This window comes from Corvus hawaiiensis, chromosome 4 (genome assembly GCF_020740725.1).
Source record: "Corvus hawaiiensis isolate bCorHaw1 chromosome 4, bCorHaw1.pri.cur, whole genome shotgun sequence".
Lineage (NCBI taxonomy): Eukaryota > Metazoa > Chordata > Aves > Passeriformes > Corvidae > Corvus > Corvus hawaiiensis.
Genome location: NC_063216.1, coordinates 67,395,426 through 67,414,257, shown reverse-complemented (window position 1 = coordinate 67,414,257; position 18,832 = coordinate 67,395,426). Strand labels below are relative to the sequence as shown.

Below are 18,832 nucleotides of genomic sequence, written 5' to 3'. Positions count from 1 at the left end.
CAGATGCTCTAATGCATAACTAGGAAAAAAAGCCCTGCAGCATGGTATACTCACACTGCAAGGATTCAAAGGCAATAAAGAGCAATAAAAATCACAATGAAGAAACAACTAATCAGAATTAGACACAATTCAATTCATTTTATACGAATCTCATTTTTATTTGAATTCCTCAGACCTAGTTTCGTGTGACCTTACAGGTTTTTTATTATAATAAAATCAGTGATTCTGATTTTAAGTAGTAAGAATGATAAATCACCTACCTAGGTGAGGATGTAAGGGAGCTTCTGTTGGGGCTGTGGAAAACAAAGACACATGCATGAATATCTGCTATGATCAGGGCTCAATTGCAGCATTAAAAATCGATTCAGCTTAAAACAAATTGTACAGTACATATTCTCTTAAGTCAGTTATCCCGATAGCTTAATTGTGAAAAACATGATAGACCCCAAAAGTTACAAAAATATAATAGGAAAACTAAAATAATTATTCTCTTGATTAAAATAAGCATCAAAATAAATGAAAGTCAGTACTAGTTTTACAGCAAGGTAAAAAGATCACTTCTAGTCTAGAATTATGAGATATTATTAAAAATAATTTGGCTTGGGGTTCAAGGATTAACAAAGAGAGTGGGAATTAGGCTGAACAAGAGAAATAGTCTCGGGGTGGCAAAAAATGCCACACTTTGATTGTTTATACTGCACTGAACATTTTACTGGGCATATTATTGGGGGAAATAATCCAAATATTCCTAGGGCAACAAGTAACAGATTGACTCTGTAAATCACTGTATCAAACACTTCTATCAAAGCGTGTTTTTGCAGGCAATGCTGATCAATTCCCCAGTAGGTCTCTGTCTCCCAAGAAACACCAAAATGTTGTAAAGACATACTGCATGAGGAGCATGTGTGTGAAATGGCACAATTTTATTAAGTAATCTTCTACCAAAAATTTGAGAGGAGTCTTGGTGTAGCATTACACAAATGGAACCAAAATGGATCTGAAAGGGCACAGTGACATAAAAATATATGGAGAAGTCTAGAGACTGGCTGCACAGTGTGTTAGATACTCCGTGGCAGCTACACCCATAGCCTTGCTCGACCTTAAATCCAAAGTAAGTTACATCTCTTTCATGGAAGCCAAGTGGGTGCATATAACCAAAATCCTGGGAAGCAGCTACCTATTTGTCTATCAGTACCTCAGCCATGGATCTATATTTCCAGCTGTATTTTGGGCTTTGGTAAAAAAAAAATCCCAAAAAAAAGAGAGATTATTTGAAGCCAGGATTCATTTGATGATTCTGTGTTTTTCATTGGGCACTGACCTAAATTTTATCAGTACTCCTGATTTCTTCAGCATATTTGCAATAAAATACTGAAGTACTGCAATTTCTGTCATAACATCTGACAAACTAAAAATAGATTAAAAATAAACATGAAAATGAATGCAGCAATCTGTGTAGAGCTCTCACACATAGTCATCTGAATAGAAAGTCCAACACAAATCTCAAGAATTTTGTTTTTCTCTTCCTGCTTACTCCTTAAACACTGGGTTTGCAAGGAGGCATGACAATCTGTAATGAAATTGCAACATTTCATGGGAAGTAGGTGATGAAGACTGAGCAGTCAACAACTGAGGTATCAGCAGACCAGAAAATGATGGCAAGCAATCTGGATTTACTTTAGACAGAAAACTTTGACTTAACTGACTTACAAATTAGAAGACTGACATGTTTTATACCATCCACTAACCTGATAAGTATATACATACATGTATATACATACATATCTCTACTAACCTTATGTACATATATACGTGTGTGTGTGCATACGTGTGTGTGTACACACACATACATATATATATATATATGCACACACAACACTGAAAACTACCACTGAAAACTTTACTGCAGCTGAGAGAAAAGACCTACTTAAGAGTCTGTTGTTGTTTCAGAAATCTGAAATCTTTTTTCTTTTTTGTGGCTAACTCACTCCATTTTTCATACAAGAAATTCACCCGTGCTGCTTTTTCTTCCCTAGCAGAAATGCCAATAATGACTCTAGCAATGGCCAAGACCTCTCATCATGATGGTACAAAATCTGGAGAAATACAACTATTGCATGTTAAGCTTGGCACTACCTCCAGTATAGTGCTGGATTGCACTGGTGAATCCTACAGTGGAAAAGACTGAACTTGTCCATTGCAGCCTCAGGTGTTGTTTTTCTCCATGGGAATGTGTAAATTTCACCAGAAACCTTTTTAAAATTATTTGTACTGAAGAAATGGACTGAACTGGATTAACTGAATTATTTCCCAGGTTGAGCAACACAAACTGTTCTGGATTTTGACAGCAGGAAAAGAAGCACATTATGGCATGGGATTTGTAATGATCCTGATGTTGTAACAGGCTAGGTTCAAAATAAAATCTCTCTTTCTGATGTTCTGCATAACCCCTTTTCAGTAGCTCCAGAGCAGTACTGAGGGGTGATCTGCTGTGAACACAGGGGTGGCTGAGAGCCACCTACGAGGAGCGTGGTCATGTCAGGGCACATCATGGGCAGACTCATCAGTTGCCCAAGCAAATTTCATTGGCCTTTGAAAGTAACTCAACTGAAGGAGACCCCCTGCTCCAAGGAGAGCAGTTCAGACCTCCAGATGAAAACGAAGGACTGCAGTATCATTCATTCCAGGTTGCTTGTCATGGCTCTTTGGAAGACGCTTTCTGTGGAAAGGGCTCCAGCCAAGGATACACACAATCATTGATGACACTTTCTGAAATTATTATGCAAAATTTCAGCATTCAGCAAAAAGGCACAGGTATAGCACAAACTTGGCATCTTTACATTTGCAAACTCTTTCGACTTCACCATTATTTAATAAAACTTGATGTTTATGTGATTAAACTATACAGAATTGGGATCTGAGATTTTTTCCTGAAACAGCTCTTCCACTACATGCATAGTACATTGCAAAACAAAACTGCTTAGCAATAGAATGAAAAGAAGGAAATCGTGCAGGTGCATATTTATGCTACTGATCAATCATCAAAAAATCTAGAAGTGGAACTAAGCAAACACTTAAGGCTAGACAAAGTTGTTGTTGTTACAAAAACAGACTTTATGGCAGGGAGAGGTTACGTTTCCTAAATCTTTACAGGATCTAAGAAGCCCAAGTATTTTTGCCTGTGGTATTCTGATTGTAATTCAAATTCCTGAGCTGAATATGACAAAAGACAGTGAAGGAACCATTTAATGAGTGATAAACATAGACTTTAATCTCTCTATGAACAATTTCTATATTACATTTTTTATTTCATTGCAAAACAGCACTGTGTTGATCTTCAAGTGTTGTATTTAAGGCCCAGAAATAGTAGAAATTCAGAACATAACACAAAACTAACTGTGATTGTTTTAAAATATTTTCAGATCTGCCTTGCTAATCAATTTGTAGAACTACAAACTTTTAGGTAACATGGATTTTTTCATAAGCCATACACTGTGGCTAATTTCAAATGGAGTTTTTTTGTACAATATGACAAAGCTAAAAGAAATGATACAGTGCAGAGTAGCTATAGAGTGTAAAGATATAAATTTATAATTTAAAAGGAATTATACAATACTTCAGGCTGAAAGGGAAAAAGAAAGACCATCTCAGTTCATATTTTAAACCATTATTCACTTTCTTAGATGTTCCTTAGGCACATGGTTGGATGGTTTTAAATTTAGAACCAGTATTTGTGTGGCTCCAAAATGCATCTTAGCTTGAATGAGAATGACATACTTTTTAAAAAAGTAAAGTAGATGAATTTATTATTTGATTTTTAACTAGCACCCTGAGTGTATACACAGCTTTACAAGAGATGAATTGTAGTGAGCAAAGAATGGAAGCAGAGCTCAACTGAGGTCACAATCTAAGAGGCATGAGCAATTACAGTATGAGAAAATGTAAGGAAATGTAGAGAGCTCGCCTTGTGAGACAAGGCAATCCCTTTGGTAAGGAAAAGCAGAGAAGAAAGTATGCAATATGAAGTGATTCAGAGAGAGAAAGGCCACAGCCAAACTGGAAGCGTGAGAATCTTGAGGAAGCTAATGGGGAATTCAAAAATCAATGGAGACATTGTGGGGTTCTGTGTCAACAGAATGAGGGAGAATGAAGGCATCTTTTGGAGTAAAAAGTTAAATTTTTCTGTGGATGAAGTAAGGCTACTGAAAGGTTAAGCCAATTTAAATATGCCCCTTTTTTATTAAATGGGAAGGGAGGGAAATATGAAAGAAGTGGGAAGGGAATGTCATCTTCTAGAAATTTGAATGTGAGGAGGAAAAAAACAATTTGGTGGCGATCTTGTTGTCATGAAAAAATAAGAACCAAAATCATTAAAGATGGTGATAGTTAACTGTTAAGTAACACTAGTCTCCATTCAGATAAAAAGAGCAAGCATAAGGCAAAATAAAATAAACACGTCCCAGAAAAATCTATTTGTACTATTGACACCCATATTCCATAGAGCTCTGGGGTCAAGACAGTATATAGGGATAGGTAGAAAATGCAGCATAGGAAAATACTCTTAAAACTCACTAAAACATATACCTTCTTTTTTTTCTCAGAACCCTGAACTTTGTCCGTTTTTTAATATAAACAGAAAGTGAATTACAGTAACAGAAATGACCACATGCTCCCAGACAAACGCTGTGCTTAGAGTTCTACAGCCAGGGGCCATCAGCTATTGCTCATCAATTCATGACAAATGAGGTGTGGAGGGAGGTATCCTCTCCTTTGCAGATTATGAAGTCTAATCTCCTTGTCATTAGCAGGCAGATGAAGATAAAAAAGGAAATTAATGCTTTTATTTAGACTCCCTCCAATACTTTCTGCTGGTAAACAAAGTTGCTATTGAATGATAGAGGCTGAGCATCCCCTAGGGAGAGTCAGTGAGTTGCCCCAGGGTTGTGTTATTCTTGCTGACACATAAACTGAGGAACTTCACACCAGCTCTATTCTCCAGTCCTCTGCTCTGTAAAATACTGCTCTGAGAGCTTGTAAAATACAAACCTGAGAGCCTGAAATCTGTTTTGTGTTTCTTTTTCAGAGTGTTCCTAAATTTTACAAGGTGCAAAACACACCTGAAAGGTCTTGCACAAATATTTGGGCAAAAATTCTCAAATAAAAGAGAGTCTGGGCCAGTTCTCAGGATTTGCTTTCAGTATGGAGATGTCTGTCAGACTGTAGAGAGGTCTCTTAAGAAAAGAAACCCAGTCCTACAATTCATGGCATTGAGCATGAGATTGCATAAAATTCTGGGAATTAAGCAGAAGGGAATGATATTGCACTAAGAGGAAACAGCTTCCTTCATCTTTTCCATCTCTTAGGTTTTACTGTTCTGGGATTCTCTGCTAATCAGTCAGAACTAAACTACACACAAGTCTCCCAGTATGGTCCTTTTTCCAAAGAATGGTTCTACTGGTCCAAGTTACAGTGTACCAAGGAAAAGGCCTCCTTACCTGATATCACCCTACTTGGTGTGGCAAAGGCAGGCAGGATGGTGCCCCATGAACTGTTCCTCCCAGCAACATTTTTATTTTCATGCAAACCAAAGCTCTTCTGAGTTCTACTATGCAGTGCAGCCAGATCTGATGTCTTGTCAACTCAATTTTAATTTGCCACTGTTTGTTAATGTATGATTTTTGTTCTACTCAAGCCAGGAATATATATGAATCAACATGCACAATACTAAATTTACCTTATTTTCCATTTATTTTACTATTATATCAATGAGTTAAATATATGGTTTATTAAATGCATTTTTACTGGCAAGAATATAATCAAATCAGTTATTATGATCCTTATTTGTCCTTAGAAGCATTGATAAGACATCCATCTTTTCTAGCTTCTTTTATGTTTGTTTGGGTTTTTCCTATTAGTGCTGGATTAACATTTTCTATGATAATTTTTTTGTATCCTTTCTTCAATATAATTCTCATAAAATTTAAAGCTTACATCAGCTCTCAAACATCTCCCTAGCTTCCTAAAATATGTATTATATTCTGAACACAGAGCTTTTTAAGTAATTATTATACTTTCTTTGGTGTCTTTCCCTATGGCATCATTTCTTACTCCATTTACATTATACATATGGCATTGCCATCCCTTAACACTACCCTTTATCATCCTCTAATTCTCTTCAAAATACAAAAACCCACTTTCCTTTCACTGCACAAATTCCATTAACTCTATTAGGATTAGGATTTATTAATGTACATCTGAGGGTGGACAGCCACAGGGAACATGATTTTTGAGATTCCTTGCTACTTTCACATCTTCATGTATATCCTCTTTACTAGACATTATGAAGTCTAATATCACCTGCAGTGAACATACTTATTAAGAAGATGTCCCATAATAAATCTATGAAGTTGCCCTGTGGTTTTATTTTTCTTTACTTAATATGTCACATCATTCAGTGCACTATTTCAGTATAGTAATGTTTAGGGCTGGAAACACTATAAAGCCTCATTTATGTCAATCTACTTTGCTGTTTTGCATATATATTAATATGATATTTGCATCTAAATAAATTCACTAATTCTTCCTGAAAGAATCCTTTATTTATATTAGGGGTGTTGATGAAAATTGAATAAATGAAGCAAGGTCTACTTCAAAGAAGGCCTCTTTTCTTTGAATAGGAAAATTAATTCTAATTGTATAAGAATGATAATAGTATGCAGTGGTTAGAGAGTAATGCAATGCACACTGTGTGCTGAAGAAATAAGAACAAAAGGCAGAGGAGAGCCTGGTGCTAGAAGAGATGTGAGGAAGGATAGTGGGCAATGCAGTGGTTGAATATCCAAGTCAAGCAAACTGTGTCTGAGCTAGGAAACTAAGGGGAGAGAAGCCATGATGAGGATAAAAATGTGGGAGAAGAACCAAGAAAACGACTGAGAAGCTTGCACATCAGTATTGCAGGGAAATCTGATCACTGCTACATTTGTCATACACTGTCCACTGCTCACAGAACAGCACCTCTGGGTGATCCTTGCCTAAGCAAATCTAATGTTTGCAGAGGTACTGCAGTGACATCGCATATTTCGAGGATGATAAATCCAGAAAGTCTCTGAAGTGACTGTGTATAAAGCAAAGAGTATTGATGGGAAAAATAATGGGAAACACTCAAGTTATAAGGATGTGGGAGACTGTGACAAGGTGGGGAAGCTGAAGGCCCGTTCAGGAAGCTGGTGCAAGATGTGGCTATCAGTGGCTGGATGGGAGGAGGAGGCAGCAAAGGGATTGTCACAGCTGAGCAGCCAATGGGATATCTCAGCATCCTTTATACCCTGCACACAATCAATACCCAAATTCTATTTTCTCCTTGTTCTGCAGAGTTCCTGTGAACTCAGGGACAGCACACAGTAACATAAGGGCTTACTGTTCTAACCGACATTAAGTGTTGCTAAAATGTTGATCCCAGGTTAGATTATGCTCCAAAATTGCAGAACTGTAAAGCAGAAGGGTGGAAGAATAAAAGTTTCTTTTGTCAGCTCTCCTACTAAAATCTCAGGGAACAGCATGTCTGAAGAAGGACTGTCAAGTCTGTATGGATGGATATCTACCCACTTGTCTCTGCTTACCAAGGTACTTTCTTCTAGCAGGGAGAAATCTTGTTGCTTTGCCCATATTCTCCTTGACCATGCTGCCAGTTCTGACACTGACAGTCATGTATTTCCATTCATGGGAAGCTATGCTTGTGCACAGCTTTCACCATCCTGGTCACTGCCAGCTCTTTGTCACTGACATCAATATGTCTCTTACTTCCCTCTCCCTTCCTTACCTGTTCTGGCCACCCCTGTCTTTGGCTGTGGTGTGCTCACTCTGCATCTATGCCTTGGAGCATTTAATCTGTTTATGAGGTTTTTTGTCACTTCATGCTGATTACTCTGCATATTCATTTTTCCATTCTTGACTCATGTCCATCCAGCAAACAGCCCGGGTGAGATATCCTCTCCATCCTCCTTAGCACATCCCAAATGGCGATCCTGCCAACAGTTCTGTTCCAGGTCCCTGTACACCAGTCACTGAAACACTACTCTTTCACACCCACATTATGGGTGTACAATTATCTCCTGTTAATTTCCTAGATGTTTTTCCCTCCCCACAGCAAAAACATGCCTGGCCCAATCACCTTCCATGCAGATCACCATAACAGTCCCTTCTCATTGCCAGCACCTGTGTTACATATTTCTAATTCCTTCAAAGTATAACCAACATCCTAGCTTGATAGATAACATTTTGTCACCTCTTTTAATCCCTCTTCCTACTTCCATTGAACTATAACAAAAGTGAAAAGTTGAATATTGAAAATTGAAGTGTTTTTTGCCTCATTATCACAGAGCTACTGTTGATACCTTATATGACTAACTCAATTTATGCTCCTGATATAATGTTCAACAGCTTTTTATAGCTAAAGCCGTATTCCCAAACTCACAGGAAAAAAAAAACCTTATAGCTCAAATGCCCCCAAGAGATGTGTTTTACATGATTTTCTCTTGTGTGTTAATAAGACAACACATTTCCAATTTTAAAATCTTTATTTTAAATCATTTGGCCCATGTTTCATTGTTTCTTTTCACATGGAAATTTCACTGGAATTTTGCTGATGTAACTGGAAATTCCTTTCTCTCCTGTACCAAAAATGATGGATACCTTCTCTCCTTCTCACTGTTTTAATGAAGCAGGTTCAAAGCAAAGTACTCCTTGTAGACAACAGATGACAACAGAACATTTATTTTTTAGGTTATTCATTGAAAGGATAAGCTGTGAAAACAATTAGATTTTTAAAGTTTGTGTAAGTCAAACATTTTGTTTAGCTATAAAAATGATCAAATGTTGTATGTGACGGGCAAAGATTCAATGGCCTACTTTCACAAAACGGGAAGGCAGAATTTTCACAAGGACATGTGTGAGCTGGATAGTAAACAAAGCTTTTGCTGCAGGCATATTGCTCAAAGTTAATACAGTGAGGGCTAAAACTCAGCTTGTGGTTCTGACAGAAAAGAAATGTTGGCTATTACAGGCTGATTTCAGGCATGTGCGTAATGCTACTTCAAGTTTGTATATTCCCCAACACTTAGCAGAGAGGAAAAGTGGGATTCCTGGATAGCTAATGGGAAGTATGAAGCCAAAGAAACTCAGTTTCAAGAATGTAAATAAGATCCTGGTATGAGGTGTTCTACAGAATAGCTTTCACGAAGAGTAACGCTGACATGCTGGTACAACGGAAAACCACATTTGACAGATATTTTTAGAATTACAGTGATTCTTACCTCCCTGTTCACACAGCTGTTGTGCTAAGGCATCCTTGAATATAACTTGGCCCCTATGAGTAGCTGTAGCCCTGTGAACATAAAAAACACAACAATAAATAATGTAGTAAATTTATTTATATATGCATATGTATATCTTTATGAATAACTAATCTAATCAAAAGTCCCATTCTGCTTTCTTTCTGTGTTCTTCTTTGTGCACTCTTCTAAATTTATAGAATAATTTGCAGTGATTGTTTTGGGCATAGCAAAAGAAAATTCCTACACCAAAATGGCTGGGTTGGTAATAAAAATCACTGGCACGGAGGTTAAATGAAGGACATCTTTGACATATGTCTATAGCTGCACATAGAATTTCTATATTTGAGGCCTCAAAAGTTTTGTCTGAAGAATAATTAATTCCCATTAGTGACCCACAGCTAGAAGACCTGTTAATGTACCACAGAACTTGTCATTTTTTTCCCTCATGATCAGGTAGAAATACAATGCCAAGTGATTTGTTTTTCTCTTACAGAGCTCTCATGTTAGCAGTGATAGTTTTACTTTCCAATTGCTCATTTAATCCCTCTTTTCCAAGTGCAGCACTTCACAACATCAGTTTTATCTCAGAGATTTCAAAACCTTTCAGTATTTGCAAGTGTAGTATTTGAAGTCTGATTTCTTTCAGCCAAAGTTCGTCCAGTATCTGTCTAGACTCATACACACCCTTCATGCATGTTCTTTAGCCTTTCTCTAATTAACATTAATGGGCTCAGTGTAGATCTCTGTGAAGTCCTTGAAATAGCCTCTCAGTTCAACAGTAAGATGTTGAAAGCTACTTTATCAGTGCAGTTTCTCAGCCAGCAGTGTGCCCTCTCTAATGGATCATGCCTAGCTTGCTTATAAAATATCAGAAAAGACAGAAAATGAAAGTCGAAATACATTATATTTTTCCTCACTACTGGGCCAGTTACCCCAAAAAGGAAGAAGAATCAAAGTAACACATCTAATACTAAATTTTCCTATACAGTTTTACCTCAGGGTAAAACCCGTCTTCAAACTGTCAGAGTACGAACAAGAGTAAAGCTTCTCTGGGATCTGCTTTGCTTCCTGTACATTTAGGAAAGCTTTATTTTCACCAATGTGTGTGTCCTGAAATGCAAAACTATGCTCACCTGATGCTCCTAGGGCTTTCAGACACTCTCTTCCTCTGCCTGAGGAAGGAGAGCTGTGTTGCCTTTTTCATCTTGGACTTTCAGAGGCAGGAGTAAAGCTGGAGCCTTGCCTCACCTGGCAGTGACAGTATTTTGGCCACAGTCCCAGCATCACATTACCAGTGTGAAGTTTTGGTTGCAGTCCCTACCATGTGCCCCATTGAAACTATTTTGGGATTTTCAGTACTTCATAAAATACAGCAGAACTTCATGCCATAGTTCCACATTAGCATTTCTATATCTGCTGACAAGACCAGTGACCATGCTAAGTGCAGAGTAAAATAAAAACAAATACATTGCTCCAGCACAGAAAGGCAAGGGAGCTGAAGCTTTAAGTCTCATTTAAAAATATGAATTAAAGTATTTATTAAGGCTCTGTTGTGATGAATATGCATGAAACTATGATCACTACACTCATTTCTGCATTTTCCGCACAGGTGTATTCAGTTATGCAAGTCAGATTGGACCAAACCATCTCCAAAATCAATTCTAACGATTTCTTTAGAAGGACTGGATATGGTGGCTTCCTCTGGCAGCTGAAATGGCAGGGCATCCCACAGCCAGCTTTGGGGCCAATGCAGCTGACAGACACGTTTTGCATATGTGTTTCATTGTGGGAATTTCATGTGTTGAGCTTCCCTGGCTCAACACGAAAGAAAAAGCCACACCTAAGGCACAGAAGGTACAACAATTCTATTCCCCAAGCTGTCAGGGTGGAAGAGAGGGCTCTTTGCAGACACTGGGAAAGAAAATTTTTATTAGCAGCGGACTGGGACTTCAGAGATGTTGTTTATGCAACAGCCCAGGATACAATTCAGAATGTACACAACAACAATGGCAACCAGAGCATTCTTTTATGAGGCAGGGAAGAGCAAACTCTTGGAACACAGGCCACATGCAGAGGGGAGCTTGAGTATGTGTCTGAATGCAAACAAATACCAAGTAATACCAATAATTCCAAACTCTGTACTGTTTACTGGATCTCTGCGTGCGTGTGAGAAAAAGGCGATTTGGGCAGAGAGCCAGCAACCAGTTGAATGATCAGAATCTTTCTGTGTCTGTCATCCCTTGCTTGATAATGCAGACTAGGAGCCAATTATTGCTGTTCCATGGCAGGAGTGATCTGCACCCTGGGGAGAGGAGTGCAGTGCAGGAGGGGCACTGCTTGCTGCAGCGTGCGCTCACATCAGATTAGCCTTGCCGTGGGCTTGAGCGCCGACAGCGCAGCTTCAGAAACTTGCTAAGGGTGCTGCTACTACCACTTTACCAGTATTACCTGCTCCATTTTCTCTGTATTTGTGCTTTATTAATGGAGCAAATGAAAATAGTGCAGCGCAATTATGCATAAACTGAGCTACTTCTAGGAAGAAGTGAAAAATATACCTTTTCTGTATTGAACTTTCTTTGTCTGTGATGTTCCTACCTGACAGTTGAGGTTCATGGAACAGGATCGTGAATTTGGATTCTTTTTTTATAAAGACATGTAACATATCCAAACTCATCTCAATCCCTATATTCACACTCCAGTCTAAAAACTACATAGTATTTATGATAATTATAACAAAAATAATACTGGCAATGCCTGAAAGAGACTCTACTAAAGAAAGAAAATTATTCAACTATCAAATATGAGGTTTTGCTTTTGTGACATATATATATCCAGTAACTGAACTCTGTGCTTTCTTGAAAAGTTTCTATGCTGTCTTAAATGTAGTTAAATATTGCTTAGAAGAAGGGCACTTACTAACTACTATTTGGTGTTACTCCACACCTGTCTATAGTCCCACTCTGACATTGTCTGCTATTTATTCCCAGCTAAAGGGCAAGTGACTAATCAGATCTAATGTGTCAGTCAGCCAAAAGGCAAGATGCATGTTCCATATGTCCCCAGAGATAATTCCTAAGTAGAAATTAATCTTTCCAAAGGGATGAGAAATAAAAGAAAAATGGGAGAGAACAGGAACATCCTGACATGGTAAGTGAGAGCTTTGAAAGAAAAACAACCTAGAGGTAATAAGGTTCCTCTTTATATTAACCTCACTCTTCCATTAGCCTAGATGTATTTGTGTGCTTGGGGCTATGCAAGAGGGGATGAACTGCTGACAGAGAAATAAAGAGGTCTGAACACAAAAAGACTACATCAGGTGCCAAGGCTCACTGGCAGTTCAAGGCATTGCTAACCCTATACTTCAATTACAGCAGTTTTAAAAAGAATTTTCCTTCCTAAACCACAACTATTTGAGTTGAAATCAGGTGCCAGTAAGGACTTCCAGATTATCTGTCACTGAAAATCAAAAAAAAAGAGAAAAAGACTTGCTGGTTCTCCTCTTAAACTATTTATAATCCATGTCACCTGTGAAATGGGGCTGGAAGTGCCACCCTGCTCATCTGCTAACAAGCTTAAAAACACTTTAAGTGCAGTATTGCCAGCTCCTCTGAACATAGATAGCCTCAGGAGTATCAATTTGTCTCCCATGTGATGACAAATATCATTCTAGGTGATCTGGGAGGAAGAAACCCAGAGACACTTCCATATGACAGAAAATCCTCCCTCCTGCCTGCTGTTGACTGGATGCAGCAGGTTGGGCTGTGCATCCAAAAGCAGAGTACCTGTCCTGGGCCTTGCTCTGGAGCTTTCACCATTTGCTCATGCTCTGGGGTTCACATGCCTGGTGCTCGCTCTGCCCTTACACAGGTGCTTGGCCATCTGCACCTTCCCCTGGTGAGGGAAAGCACTGGGACAAATTTGTGGGGGAGGAGGCTTCAAAAAGACTCAGGTATCGTACAATAAAATACCTCATCTCATGATGCACCAAAAAGAGGTTTCAACAGGATCAAAGAAAAGGAGATTAATTTTTTACCTGAACTAGCAGAGTTTAACCTTGTGCCAGCTACTAATGGTCAGTGACTGCTTCTACTCAAGGAAATTCAGGGTGACATCCACAACACTGGCTCCAGGAAAATCAGTGCCTGGCTATATAAAGCTGAGATTGGTCTTCCCCAACCCCACAGTGGTGTCCCCGAAAAGCAGGTCTGATGCACTGCCAGCACAGACTGTGTTGCTTCCCCACCACTGCGGGGGACACAGTCGGTGCTGGGCACCTTATGAGCCTGAGCTGGAGCAGAAAAAAAATCAATGCATACCCAATGATTGCTGTTGCCATTTTGTGTGGAAGTACCTCATAGTTCACATTGGATTCACATGCATTGCTAACATGCTTTTGTTAAGTTAGGTTGCATTTTAAAGAGAGTGTTTTGGCTCAGGAGAGCACAGGCAGGAAGCTACATGGGACTGACCCTTGTGTCCTGCCTCTGCTGCATGGCTCTGCCAGCTCCTTCTGTGGAAAGGACGCACAGCCACCCTGATCAGAGGTGGGTAGTTGCCCTCCTTATGCAAATAAATGGGTTGATTTTTAATGCATGGTTAAATTTGCATGATCATCTCTGTAGGGTTGTCTTATTTAACCCATTGTCTTAAAAAATATATTCTCCTCCAATACTGCCTGATTAAGGGATCTCTGAATAAAATAATTTTAAAGCACGATGTAGAACAGGTCTTCTGCGGATTAAGTTCATGGGGCGGTTGTGCACAGCTGTTCATGGTGGGAGTGTGAACCATTTTCTTCCAGTGTCCTGCAAAGGTGGGGCAGGAGGTGAGGTCAGGCTGGGGTGCATTTTGGCTTGTGCTTCCTACCAGGGCCGGAATCTTCAGTGATAATTTCTTCAAGAGCAGTCAGACCAACATGTTAAACCTGACTGGGAGATGGTGCTGGTTCTGGTGCTGGCACCAGTAGGGAAAATGCACAGAGCACTTGTGGCTGCTGATCCATAAGGCATTTGGGTTGGAGGCTTCCACCTACTGGTTAAATGCCTCCAAGTTATTATTTCAGTTTTCACTTGACATGCAAGCACAGTCTAATTAAAGCAGCAGAAATGAGATCTGTGTGTTCTGAAATACACATTTTGACTCTGCTTTTCTCTCACTGTCCCCAGTGGTTTCCTCACTGAGATTTTACAGAGAAAGTCATCTGTCCTGACCATATTCAGCTGAAATTGTCAGGGAAATTTGGCAAGTAAGATGCAATTAATTTTGTAGACATTTGTTCAGGAGACTGGAATTAGCACACTTGCTCTAAAAACCTCAATCTAAGGTGAAAATTCTTCAGCGGGAAAGGACTAAAATGGCCAGCAAAAGCCAGGGTATGTGCTAGAGGGCAAAGAGAAATCATTTCATTTGGGGCAGCTGTCCTGAGCTGAAGTTTGTGGTTCACATGAATAAATTATGCTCATAACTTACTTCATGGTGAGCTTTCGTATAGGGTAAATGCAAGAGGAACAAGAGCCACCTGACCTTGTCTTTTTTCTCTGATTTTATCTCTGGGAACTACACATGTGGGGAAAAGGAGTCAACTCAACCTAAAGGTTTATTAAATATTGATTTAAGTAAACATTTAAGGACTTTCTTTAAACAAGACTTGAATAAAAGAAACATTCACAAATAGAAAAATAAATGAGAAGGGCCTATAGAAACTTGCTTCCAGTACCCGAAGGGAAAGATGGAGAGGGACTTCTTACAAGAGCATGTGGTGACAGGACAAGGGGGAATGACTTCAAACTGAAAGAGGGCAAGTTTAAAATAGATAGTAGGAAAAAATCTTTACTGTGGGAGTGGTGATGCATTGGAACAGGCAGGTCATTCTGTGATTCTATTCTAGATTCTATAATTTTAACCCATATTACAGAGGATGGATCTAAGGCTACAGCACTGGAAAAAGAGGGGTGCACAGGCAGCTCCAGCCCCTACATGTTACAATTTATAAGAACGTGGTTTTTTTGTCCTAAAGAACGCCAAACTTTTGTTTGGTTGCAAGGTGCATGTACAGAAGATGGATACAACATAATAATGTACATACCTTATAAAAGAGGTAAAAAGTAAGACTTACCATTTTAAACTGTATATAAACCTTTTCACATTCCTTTCTCTTCTGTCTCAGAGGCTAAAAAGATGTGGTTTTTTTTTAAAAATTCTGTCTAGTTTTATGTGACTGGAATGATTAGAGCTTCTTGCTGACTGAAAGCAGACTAGGACAATATTTTCTTCTCAGCTACAGGAAATCCAACATTTTCATTAATATTTTGCATTGTGTGATTATAAAGGAAAGCAAATTCTATTTTTTCTATACTTGAAATAAAGGATTATTGCAGTGGCATCTGCCAAGCAGAGAGCTCATATAAATAATAGAACAAGCATCCATTGTCTCTCTACTGACACACTGCCAACAACTAGGTCCCTGTTTTCCACCTTTTTCAGTCTTTGGGAGAAGACTCTGTCCTTGTTTTAGGTTTTGCAATCTATTGTACTTTATTATTTTGTGAAACATCAGTTGGATGAATTTTAGGTTTTATGCACTGAATATTTATAACTATTTGAAATCTATACTCAATCCTAAGATAATGAATATAATACATGTTTTTGTTGCAAAAAAATAGTGCTTTTCCTAAATGCTGCTTGTGTAGTCTTTTAAAGTCTATATTCAATGAAGATATTATTCAATCACCTAAATTTTCCTTCAAGAAAAATAAAACCTTTGTCTTTTCCCGTATGACAAGAAGAAATGTTGTAGTTACCATGGATTTTAAAATTCTTGAAATTTCTAAATGAACACAGAGGTATTAAGTAAATGGACTTACAGTCAATTCCTGTATGCTTCTACAATGACCCTTTTCTTAACAACATGTACTAATTAAGTTTGGCTGTGCTGATCAGCTGGGGGAGTTCAGCAGAGGCCACAAAGATGGTCTGGGCTGGAGCACATACTCTGAGGAGAAACCGAGGGAGCAGGGCTCATTCAGCCTGCAGAAGAGATGACTTTAGGGGGACCTGACAGCAGCCACCAAAGAAACTTGTGCAGTTCCTCTCCATCATGGCCTTATTTTAAGACCAGACTGGATTAAAACCCTGAGCAACCTGGTCTGGCCTTCCTTTGAGCAGGATTTTGGATAGCAAAATCTGAAACAGCGTATGAGATGCTGAGATGAAAACAAAATTAGTTTTAAAAGATCGTAAATAATGGAGAAAAGGATGCTTTCACTGTCACCTTTTTAGTTCACTACTCTCATGCTATCTGTACTCACTATCCATTTCCTATTTAAGGTTTCACCAGTCTGCCCACTGCTCCCAAAGGACATTGCGAATAGCTGTGCATGAGCTGGACCACAGAAAAATCTGGAACTTCATCCCCTGTATTTGCTTTACAGCCCACACAGAGAAATCCTCAATAGCTAAATTAACTGCCTTTCTTAAAAACCACTAATTTCAATATAAATGACAGAGATGTAACTGGTACATCCACAATGTACAAGTCAGCTTGCAAGGGAAGGATAAAACCTGCCTCTTTAGTCTAATGTTAGAAAATAACACATCAAAAATCAAAATTTCCGCAGACCACACCCCACAGCACCTGGGGCAGGTTTCCCTTCCTGAAGCTTCACCAAACACTGAAGTATTACACTCCTTGTCTAATGTTTCTTTGCACTTTTCTCACCAACCTAACTGTTTTCAGAGGACGGAAAAGCAAATGAAACATGGTAATCTTTCACAGACTAATCAAAATCAAGCTAGGAGAGAACCTGATACAGTTGTTAGTGAAGAATTGTTATTCTTGCTGTGAATATGGTGAACCTCTGGGGAAAAAAAATGTAGGGTCACTAATCATACAAAGGACAGTTATTTCTCCTGTATGGTTTTTAATTTTCATCCAGATTCATGAGCTGGAAGAAAGTATATATCCCTGAAGACCATACGAGAGGATACAGCATCATAAAGTCACCCCAAGACACTTACAAATAGAAATAGGCAGGTGAAATATTGCCTTAGGAGAATAATTAATTTTACCAGCCACTGAAAAAAAATGAAAAATCTGTGAAGTATCACAGAACTCCAGACAAAAGAGGCAGGTGGAATGGCATCATGTACATGGCATAAACTGGAAAGACTTTGGTGAGGAGCCCTGGCAGGAGCTGGTTGTACTAGAGAAAGGTAGGAGGTTATTTGGGGACCATAGTTACTGAAGGCAGGGTTGAGGTGTAGTGTGAGGGCCCCTGGAAGTACTGTGGTGTGGGTGCTATTGGGGTTTACTGCCCAAAAATGTAGGAAACTTGGATTCATGGATCCTGCTGCTCACAGTATAGTTTGGCCTTTCTTCAACAAGGATTTTTTTTCAGAGATGCCCATTAGAGGGCTGTTTTAGGGTTGGGATTAAGAGACAATGAGACACCTGGATGCCTAAGTCATATCCAACCTTTCTCACCTCAAGCAGAAAGATCAAGTTTAAAGGAGAAAAATCTCTTCTCTGTGTCCTTCCTGTCCTCCAGCCCTGCTTTCAAAACCAGCAACTTTTAGCAGCTCTTAGGGCTGAGCAAAGCCCCTGACACCCTTACAGGGTGTTAGCAATGGCTCAGCATGCCTTGGTTCTGGCTTCCACCTGTGCTGTGGCTGGGACCTTTGTGAGCTGGGGTCAGGACCCACCCTCTGCCCCTGCTGCCAGCTCCAGAATGCTTATGAGTTGTGGGCAATTTTTTCTTGCTCCATCTGGGAAACCATGGCCTGCCCACAGACTCACCTTATGATCCCAGAGAGGATCATAAGAGACCTCGGGAGGTCTCCAGACCAACCTCCTGCTCAAAGCAGGGTCAATTACACTAACAAAACACAAACAGCTCTGCTATACCTTCTACCATGTTGCCTAACAGCATGTCAAGGCTCATAGTTCTGGTATTTGTAAATGCTTTTGCATAATAAAATGATAACAGGATTATCAAAATTATGTTAAACAAAATCTGCTGTCTGAACTTCACCTTGAATTGGTCAGTCACTTGACACAGGCATAAATACACTGAATTTACAACTCATTTGGACAGCAGCCTCCCATATAATATATTGTTCCAACAATAATGAGTTTGAATCCATGTTTCTCACTAGGAAACAATCCATGATTTGTCTTACTCAGAAACAAATTACCTGCTAAGCTACATTGCTATAATATCTTCTTTAGATACAGTGTGAATAATAATTCTTTAAACCCATTATTAAAAAAAGACATCAAAGTCTAAAACCTTTCTCTTAGAGTAAAGTAACAATGAAGAGATTTATAACCCTAGCCTTGAAAGAAACCAGAGTAAGAGAGAATCTAAGCAACAATGTAAGTACTTCCAGGATAGATGGTTGCTCTTGGTTTTTTATTACTGACTAATTTTTTCTGAGCACAGATTTGTTTACAGAAGTCTCTGGCAGAATGAGCATAACACTAGAATGAATCTTCGTAGGAA

General features: G+C 39.0%; 1 protein-coding gene across 2 annotated transcripts in view; it reads right to left on the bottom strand.

Moving 5' to 3' along the window:
* RELN (reelin) overlaps positions 1-18,832 on the bottom strand; it is a 275,922-nt gene that overhangs the window by 156,304 nt on the left and 100,786 nt on the right. For both annotated transcript variants that reach the window (XM_048300517.1, XM_048300518.1), the window contains exons 4-5: positions 9,312-9,382; positions 261-293 (exon numbers count right to left, since the gene is read on the bottom strand). In XM_048300517.1, the coding sequence (XP_048156474.1) occupies positions 261-293; positions 9,312-9,382 (104 nt within the window). The remainder of the gene's footprint in view (positions 1-260; positions 294-9,311; positions 9,383-18,832) is intronic.